This window comes from Micropterus dolomieu, linkage group LG09, assembly GCF_021292245.1.
Source record: "Micropterus dolomieu isolate WLL.071019.BEF.003 ecotype Adirondacks linkage group LG09, ASM2129224v1, whole genome shotgun sequence".
Lineage (NCBI taxonomy): Eukaryota > Metazoa > Chordata > Actinopteri > Centrarchiformes > Centrarchidae > Micropterus > Micropterus dolomieu.
Window position 1 is genome coordinate 14,553,359 of NC_060158.1, and position 9,923 is coordinate 14,563,281.

A 9,923-nucleotide genomic window follows, 5' to 3' on the forward strand; every position below is an offset into this window, starting at 1 on the left:
GACTTCAAATGAAGCTTGAGCTTTTTTTCTTTTGTGGTCCACAACCTGGTTATTGATGACACAGAACAAAGATGTGGTTTGCTGCTTAGCGAGATGCTCTGCTCAACATCATCAGGACATTACAGGAACAGCAGGAGAAAATCCGCTTGAGTGCAACATGATCTTTTTTGGCAGCAACGTCAAAACAAAATTGTGGGCGCTGTCATGCAAAGGTAAAATTTCTGCTTGAGCCATCTGCTGAGGGGCTAAACTGACATGAAGACAGGATCGCCAGGATTTGTACCTGAAACTCCAAAAGGATTTCAAGGTCGGCTTCACCGCTCGGCCGTGACGCCGGCACCCTCATCGTTGATGTTCCCGGCTAAAGTGTGAAAGTCAAAACTGCCATGCTGTGGCTGAAAAACAATTCTTGTTCACTGTGTGAGGGGTTGAGGGCGGCCACATTAGTCAAACACTCAGTGGTGTTCAGGGTTACTCTGTTATTGTACCCAGAGAGAATGACTACAGAAAACCTCATTTGAGGTCCTGAAAGGATCAACGTAGCTGTATTAGTCACTGAGAGACCCGAGCCATAGTCAACACCTTTTATAATAGCTACACGACCAGCTCAACATGTAAAAAATGTTTGTAAATTGGCCGGGTGGCTTTCTCAGATACTGTAATGTGATTTATGTGACTGGCATTACACAGATTTCTTGCATCACCCATTGTCTACACAGTGAGGTGGTGAGCAGTTAGTGGAAATCTGCATCTAAAGGGTCAAACTTAACAGGAAGAAATAAGAACATTAAAAGTAGAAGAAACAGATGTTTGCTGTCAATAACAACCCATACAAAGAGTTCCATATTTGAATGCCTGTTTTGCTAAAATGTAGCAATGAACAATAGTAGGGAAGAAAAACAGCTTTGAATGCTTTGATAAATTAAAACTGTCATGACGACAACTTGCCAGATCCGCTCCTGGGCCCAGTTTTCCCAAAACTGCCTCATGCAATTTCATTAAGCAGGCTGGACTAAATGTGAAGATTTGAATATTAGTCATTTGTCTTCTGGGTAAACTAGTTTTGATGACACAAAAATCCCACCATATGGGTAGATTCAAGATGGATTTGAAGTGGTGCAGGGCATTACAGATGAAATTACTTTCATTATGAGGACAGGGTGATACATGCTGTAAATCATAACTACAGATTGATAACAATAAGTTGTTTTTAGTGTGCTGCTCCCCAGTCATCCTTTCTGTGCAGCTGTTGTTGGATGTGTGAGACGTGTTAATAGGAAGAGTTAATATGAAAATGTTTCACGTTTATTTTTGTTGACAAATATGTACATTTGAAGAAACAAGATATCTTGACAGTAAAATAGGCATTTTTTTAAAGAATAAATCTAAATGCTATGTAGATGGAGACCTACTTTGCTTCCAAACCAATCTGTAGTTTTAAATCCACTCAACCTGGATTTATCAAGGTATTAATGTACAAAATGAATGTCTATACACAGAGACAACACAAGTAAGACTCTTATGCAGTTTAAGTAAATGCACCAACCCATTTGCTTTTGGTAATGTTTGTTTTTTATTAAGTTCTTTTACTTCTTGTAATTTTATGTCGCCCAGTCAAAAAATTGAACAGCAGCTGGTTGTGGTTTTTTTTGTCAGTGAATGAAGTCACTCGAACTTTACTAATATATTTTAAAAAAGCACAGGCTTATTTCCTAAATTGTTTTTCGAAAACAATCTATGTTCCCACAGCACTTTGCTTGACAACCATTTTCTGGCGGGCACTCTTCGCTGCTGACGAGTCGAGTCCGGTCACACCTCCTGAAGTGTTTGGAAATCCATGAGCAGCCACGTATTTACGGTACGCTTCTCGGATGATGCGGAAGGCTCGTGTGTTAGCGTAAGGTATATCAGTGACAGGGTCTCTATACAGTGCGGCCTTGTGGGTGACAGGACAAACCTCCTGGACGGGCAGCTGAGGACTTAACTGGGCGCTGCGTGGAAAGGCCATCTCGAAAGCTTCGTCGTCACTGAATGTTATGTAAGTACGGGAGCACAGGCCTCCTGCAGGCTGCTGGGAAGGTGTGGTGGGATTTTGTGGTGCAGTCTGAGGGACGTCCTGATCCAACCTTTGCAAGATGGGAAAATGACAGATTACTATTTTTATATAAATAAAATGTTCTGTTGGTCGATGTAAGATTTGCCTTTTTGGCAGCAAGTATTTTCAAGGTTTCTTTTTATCATAATTTTTGGTTTGGGTCAAACTGTTGCCACATGATATTAGTACTAATTGTGAGCACTTAATGTTTTGTTATATGACATCTAAAAATTATTAAATCAGGGCTGGGCGATATGGCCGAAAATGTTATCACGATAAAAAAAATTCATACTCGATAATTATCACAATAAATGTCCAATCATTATTTCTTTCAAGTTTAAAGGCTGATTTTTGCAACATGTTGAGTAAAAAAAATTTTCAGTGCCTTTTCCTCAACAAAATAAATATCTTAATGGAAAAATTAAGTGCCAACTTGCTCGTGATTCAAATGAATGAAATCAAACATTTATTGACGATATATTGAACATTTGTTATATTGTTAGTGAGGAAAATTATATTGTGATTATTATCATTATTGTTTTATTGCCCAGCCCTAGATTAAATATTTAAAGCCAATGCAAACTGAAGCAGACAAAAAAGTACAATGGTTCAGAGAGGTCAGCATCCTATCTGCCAAATCGTTTCTGTCCAGTATTAGATCATAAGTACCCTTCAACATCCACGTTTTCTTCTTTTAGGACTGAGTGAGAGACTAGTGGCATCAGGACTGAATGGTAACGAATGGTTGGTCCTTCGAAACGCCGCTTCTTGTGAACTTGTTTCTTCTTGTCCGCCTCCAGACGCTCATAGTTCTCTACACACAGAGAGCATTTCAAGTGTATTGTCATTAAGTGAAACAACTTGAGACAAGATATTGGTAAATTCATATTCATGACTTATTTAGTAATCACCAGTAAAATGAATCACTATATAATATCTACTTACTATGATTTTGAGCATCTCTTTGCCAAACAGATGGGCTATACATTGATTCATGTATATACTACTAGTAACGCTAGAAACATCTGTTCCAACAAAAAAACTAAACTAAATTTCTATTCATATCATCATCAGACACGTCACTTGTGTCTCATATAGTCACAAAGCATTTTCATAGGCTGACACTCCTACAGCTGTTGTGGAGAGGTTATGGACAAACTAAACCAGGCCCAATATCTGTTTAGAGGAAGCTGTTCAACTTCCTGGAATTTTCAGGATCCTTCGGCTTATTAAATTAGTGTACAATATATTTACTATTTATATTGTCATTTATTTTCTGTCTGTGCAATGACATGTGTGTGACTTTTGCTATATTTCTAAGAAAACCCCTCTAAAACATTTATGTTGCTTATTTTAGAGGAAGAATGTAAAGACAGAAATCATACAGATAAAGTCAGACATATGATCGCGTTAGTCATCTTTGTAACATAATACTGTGTACTGAAACTCGAGCATAAGTACTTGCAATAACCTTCTACCTAGGATAATTTCAGAACCAAAACTCTCTTTACATTTGAGTAACCTGACCAACGTGTTCTTACCTAAAGATCGAATGTTGATCTCAGCGGTTATTTTGGCCTCAGCCAGCAGTTCTTCCTGGGTAAGGGGCCGGTCACGGTGAGCACCTCTCCGTCTGCGAGGGGCATCCTGACGCTCTTGCAGGCGCAGATTAGTCTTTCGGGTGTGTTCACTGGTAGACTGTCGCACAGACTTCCGAGCTAAAGAGCAATTAAAGCACACAGCTGAAACACCCTTAAAGACGAACAAGCCTGTTCAAATATTATTCATATTAGAAATATGTTCATATGGGGAGGTATTGGAAAACAATGTGTAGGCATTTGTGGGCGTCTGTACCAATCTTACTCTCGCCAAAATCTTGGAATTCTAGTGGAATCCTCCTTTTGAGCTCCACTTTAGTTTTTTCAGTCTTCTTCTGTTCCTCAGAGGGTCTTTTGGGTTTGGGTTTTGCCACCTTTATAGGTTCCTTGGATTAAGCAAAGACAAAAAGCCTATTAACAAAAAATCTATGTATGATGAACCAACAAAATGAGTCCAAACATTTCAAAAAGTTGCCTGCTTGTGAATAATGTATGGTGGTCTAATTCCACAGCCACAAGTGTGGTGACATATGTGCTCAGGAAAATACTTCACAGGATAATGTAAAAAAACAAGCTGGCAGCCAAATACTAGTACATTTGGTTTGAGAGGAAAAATGGAACGGTTCATTCTGTGTTCATGTTGTGAATCCATCACCAACATACTCATCCATCACAGGAAGAACATGTCATTTTATGCTGCACTGCCATTTAAAAAAGGTACCTCAGGTATGAATGTAGACTGATGAAGATAATTAAATGCAGGAGCTTAGTTTAAAGTCTGATAGCTCCTGAAATAATTTTTTCTACCTTATAAGCTTTGGTGACGACCCGACTTTTTCTCCGAGGCGCATCCTCCTCTTGGTCGCTGTCTGGCTCGTCACCTTCATCAATGTCAAAGTCGCTGTCTACCTCATCCTCTGTGTCTGAATGTTCTCCATGATATTCGTCATCTCCTGATTCCTGAAAGGTAACAAAAGGGCATAATTTAGCCAAAAATGTATGCAATAGAATAAATTACACATTAATGCAATAACCTTCGGTGTGTCAGTACGACAGGCAAAACTACCCCCAAGATTTTCTATATGTTTCTATATGTCCAAATGTTAGACTATTTGTTATACATTTATAGTTTATACAGGTGTTTTGTCACAATTGTGAAGCTAATTAGGTTAGTGTAGTTAAGTTAAATTCTGTGATATGCATATACAGTGGGGAGAACAAGTATTTGATACACTGCTGATTTTGCAAGTTTTCCTACTTACAAAGCATGTAAAGCTCTGTAATTTTTATCATAGGTACATTTCAAAAGTGAGAGACTAAATCTAAAACAGAAAATCAAATTGTATATATATGATTTTTAAATAATTAATTTGCATTTTATTGCATGACATAAGTATTTGATACATCAGAAAAGCAGAACTTAATATTTGGTACAGAAACCTTTGTTTACAATTACAGAGATCATACATTTCCTGTAGTTCTTGACCAGGTTTGCACACACTGCAGCAGGGATTTTGGCCCACTCCTCCATACAGAACTACTCCAGATCCTTCAGGTTTCGGGGATGTCGCTGAGCAATACGGACTTTCAGCTCCCTCCAAAGATTTTCTATTGGGTTCAGGTCTGGAGACTGGCTAGGCCACTCCAGGACTTTGAGATGCTTCTTATGAAGCCACTCCTTAGTTGCCCTGGCTGTGTGTTTCGGGTCGTTGTCATGCTGGAAGACCGAGCCACGACCCATCTTCAACGCTCTTACTGAGGGAAGGAGGTTGTTGGCCAAGATCTCGCGATACATGGCCCCATCCATCCTCCCCTCAATACGGTGCAGTCGTCCTGTCACCTTTGCAGAAAAGCATCCCCAAAGAATGATGTTTCCACCTCCATGCTTCACGTTTGGGATGGTGTTCTTGGGGTTGTACTCATCCTTCTTCCTCCAAACACGGCGAGTGGAGTTTAGACCATAAAGCTATATTTTTGTCTCATCAGACCACATGACCTTCTCCCATTCCTCCTCTGGATCATCCAGATGGTCATTGGCAAACTTCAGACAGGCCTAGACACGCGCTGGCTTGAGCAGGGGGGACCTTTCGTGCACTGCAGGATTTTAATCCATGACGGCGTAGTGTGTTGCTAATGGTTTTCTTTGAGACTGTGGTCCCAGCTCTCTTCAGGTCATTGCCCAGGTCCTTGCCCAGGTCCTGCCGTGTAGTTCTGGGCTGATCCCTCACCTTCCTCATGATTATTGATGTCCCACGAGGTGAGATCTTGCATGGAGCCCCAGACCGAGGGAGATTGGCCGTCATCATGAACTTCTTCCATTTTCTAATAACTGCACCAACAATTGTTGCCTTCTCACCAAGCTGCTTGCCTATGGTCCTGTAGCCCATCCCAGCCTTGTGCAGGTCTACAATTTTATCCCTGATGTCCATACAGCTCTCTGCTCTTGGCCATTGTGGAGAGGTTGGAGTCTGTTTGATTGAGTGTGTGGACAGGTGTCTTTTATACAGGTAACAAGTGGAGAACAGGAGGGCTTCTTGAAGAAGAACTAACAGGTCTGTCATTAATTCTTACTGGTTATTAGGTGATCAAATACTTATGTCATGCAATATAATGCAAATTATTTAAAAATCATACAATGTGATTTTCTGGATTTTTTTTTTAAGATTCTGTCTCTCAAAGTTGAACTGTACCTATGATAAAAATTACAGACCTCTACATGCTTTGTAAGTAGGAAAACCTGCAAAATCAGCAGTGTATCAAATACTTGTTCTCCCCACTGTATGCTGAGCAAGGCACCATTAAGCTATGAGATTTAGTGAAGGAGAATCTTACAACAAGCGGGTTTATTTTTATTTCGGATACTCACATACAACTTGAACACATACAGAGAGGCATCTTTATGTGTTTGTGTTGACATCAAACAAATCCACATGATACACCAGCCAGTCTCAGGGAGTGTATTTACAAGGGCTAGACAAAATAATACCAACGCCTTATGTACAAGAACATAAACTATGATGGAAGGTAATCAAATTCACAAATAAATAGGTGGGTCATTTTAAGCTACATGGAAATTAGCAGTAAAAGATTTTTAAATCTGCAATTTAGCTCATAAGCTTCCAAAGCAGCATAAGAAAAATAATCTGTTCTTAAAGTGCACAGATAAGAGAAAATCTGCAAAGGTATTTTATTATGACATGAAAACCATGACAACATATGCAAACATAAACAAACTGTAGTGACAAAGACCAACATCAGTCACGAGTTGAAAATACTTGACAGACATTATAAGTTCAACTAGCCATGAAACTTAAGTATGTGCACAGCCATGGTCACACTGTTTAAAAAAAAAAAATTAAAAAAAAAAAAAAAGTGCCAGCGCAAATGACTGAGGTGTCAAAGGATTTGTCTATGATTTAGCTGAGATCTAGTTGCTTTTGTCAACCTCAGCCAAGACTAACGTCACAACTGCCAGAGCTGCCGCTGCCAAACCCCCTACACAAGTTGACCCTTGAACCAGCAGCTGTTCTTAGCTAGACTGCAAATTGAGGATACAAATCAGTATCTTCAAATGTAAGCGTTAAATTAAGTGCCCGCAATATCAAATAATAGAGTGTAATGTTCTGACACACAATATGGCCCAAAGTCTTTAGAGCCTTTCTTCTCTCTTTGAGTGTGACGCAGGAAAGGCTGGCACTCTCATCCGGCTTTCACAAAGTTGTTAGGTGTTAAGATGGACTGGGCCAGGATATTTTGGATGGTCACAGTATTGGATGAATCACACTGGTGTGGTGCATTTGAAGAACAGAGCTGATGCAGGCCTTAACTACAGACACATTTTGTAGACTCCTTTGGTGTATCCGTTCCATGTTGGAGGTCCTGTTAATCTATTGAATTTTAGAGTTTGTATGCATTTTCTCCTCTAACTATGGGTTTGAGCACACTCGACAAGCCTTTACTCACAAAACTGAGGAACACAGGCAAACAATGGATATTTTTCAAAGTCTCTCAAACCTGCAGTCTGAAGAGTAATTTCTGAAAAGCTCATGATGAACACGACCTTAAATATCATCTACATCGTCTATACAGTTGAATTGGCATATCTTCAAATGCAGCTGAGACTTTGCAATGTACATGAACACACCTTCCATTGCCAGACTATTAGGTAAATTTCGCAAAAAATACAAAAACCCTGTTTAACTGAGCCACTGATTTAACTTTGTGGTTTGATTAGCATCACTGTTGAATTGTATTTTGTTACACTGGGATGATTGTAAGATTTTTCGCACCCCACTTACATCAACGAGGGAAGACTAAATATGAGACAACTCTTGTCTCAAACAAATGAACTACTTTACCTATTTAGGCTACTTATAAATATTGCATACAGAAAACAAATTGCTTCTCATATTGATTAAATTGACAGATAAATATTTTTTGTTTCTGGGTAATTATTTCGATCAATCAACGCATAAAAACTTTAAAATATTTTGGGCTTTTTGGATGCCTGTCCCTGTCAGACTAGGACTGGTCGTGCTAATTAACGTTAAGTAAGTTAAACAATCAAACAAAAAAGTCCCTTAGAAACAAATCCCCCAGGAATATGTTTCAGTTGTGAAGGAGACCTCTAGGTCAGTTACAGGCTAATATTTGACAATTTGTCCCTTTTGGGTAATAATGAAACCGTTAATTCAATCTGCATTCATGAGACAAGCTCAGGCTAGCTGGGAGGTAACTTAATATTAGCTCACTCTATCAGTTTGGTTAAGATACTCACATCGTTGAAGCCTCCATAAGTTGTCTTGTAGAATTCGTCCTCTTCTTCAGCATCCAGTAATTTTGACATGCGATTACCCGCAGTTTTTCTGGGTTCTCGGCCAACTGCCAGTGTCATGGCTGTAATTTATAAATATTGTTAACTAACGTTCACGTCTGGCTAGGAAGGTGTCTACCTAGTGTTGTGCTAGCTTAACCGTGATAGGCTCTTCTACCTCGTCGTTACTCGCTGCGCTGACTCAATTAACTTATCTGTTGGTGTCCATAATTATTAAAGATATGAATAAGCTTTAAAGCCACGCTAATGTGCTGAAAACGGTTCCTTATTAGATGACTGTGGTAACACAAGCTAAAAACACAGCTAACCGCTAAGATTAGCCGCTGCCTTCTGTTAGCTTACCAACACATCCGGAGCAGTTGATGTACTTCCGGGCTAACGTTGTACAGACAGAGCAGCCACGTTACAGCGCTATGTTCAAAATTAAATTGCTGTTAACTTAATATTTATACAATATCTACAAGTTCTCTTTGGCAGTTGTGATGAACAGTATCATATTGTAAGTCTTGTATTATCGGCTTGTTATATTAGAAATTAACTTTACAAAGACACAAAGTGATATAATTACACTGCTTTTACTTAAAGGTTCAGTGTGTAAGTTTTAGTGGCACCAACAGTTCACACTGCATCCAATTGCTCCTTACAAATTTCTACTTTGTAATTAATGTAATTAGTTGTAATGACAACTGTAAATACAGCAGCAAAACACCTGACTTTGAACCTTTTCTCCATGAGGTTGTACATTATATCAATTTAATTTCTAAATCCAACAACAAAAAGGCTGAAAACATTACGCATATGGTCCTTTTTTAATATCTTTATATAACCCCTGACAAAGTTTATTTTATTTTATTTGTGTCTTCTTATATATTACGACTTCTTCCTTCTTCTTCGTATGTATTCAACTCTGCAGAGCAGTTTGTCACTTCTGGCTACTGTATGACGACACAACATGGCGACACAACATGGTGACGTCCATGTAAGGGGACCCACGGTGTATGTAGATAGAAATGGCTCATTCTAAGGTAATAAAAACATAACTGTTCATTATGTAAGCTCTTTATGCACCACTGAGAACATAGTAATGTTTATTATATTACATTTCTGTCAATAGATCCTCCTAAATATTACACACGTCTTAGTTTGTGGTCAGTTAACAGTTATAATTATTTTCTGTTTTGTGAACAGCAAGCCAGAGCAAGCAAAGGCAGCCAGCTCCACTAACTGGTGGAGGTCTTAGATCACTGCTACAGATTTACCCAGAGTTTATGTTCAAATTAAAACAGTGTTGAAGTGTTATGTGACTTTATTTGGTGATGTGAAACATTACTTTAAATTGTGCACAGTGAAAACACTCACATAGCAAACACAATGCATTCTGCTACTTATGTAACCC

The 9,923-nt window shown here is 38.9% G+C and overlaps 1 protein-coding gene and 1 long non-coding RNA gene across 3 annotated transcripts; one reads left to right on the top strand and one right to left on the bottom strand.

Annotated features, from left to right (window-relative positions):
• Window positions 1-1,554: 1,554 nt before the first annotated feature.
• Window positions 1,555-8,891, bottom strand: vps72a (vacuolar protein sorting 72 homolog a). Of its 2 annotated transcripts, XM_046058124.1 has the most exons (7): window positions 8,870-8,891; window positions 8,471-8,589; window positions 4,501-4,653; window positions 3,950-4,079; window positions 3,637-3,813; window positions 2,765-2,909; window positions 1,555-2,126 (listed from the first exon to the last, which is right to left on the bottom strand). In XM_046058124.1, exons 2-7 carry the CDS (start codon window positions 8,585-8,587, stop codon window positions 1,736-1,738), a joined length of 1,113 nt encoding a protein of 370 aa, XP_045914080.1. In that variant the 5' UTR covers window positions 8,588-8,589; window positions 8,870-8,891; the 3' UTR covers window positions 1,555-1,735. The 2 variants fall into 2 exon arrangements, with proteins under 2 accessions (XP_045914080.1, XP_045914081.1); XM_046058125.1 differs by lacking the exon at window positions 8,870-8,891 and having other exon boundaries at window positions 3,959-4,079; window positions 8,471-8,863.
• On the top strand, window positions 8,472-9,824 carry LOC123976196. Its single transcript, XR_006826284.1, has 3 exons — window positions 8,472-9,026; window positions 9,441-9,552; window positions 9,716-9,824. It is a non-coding gene; the product is annotated as an uncharacterized LOC123976196 (long non-coding RNA).
• The last annotated feature ends 99 nt before the right edge of the window (window positions 9,825-9,923 follow it).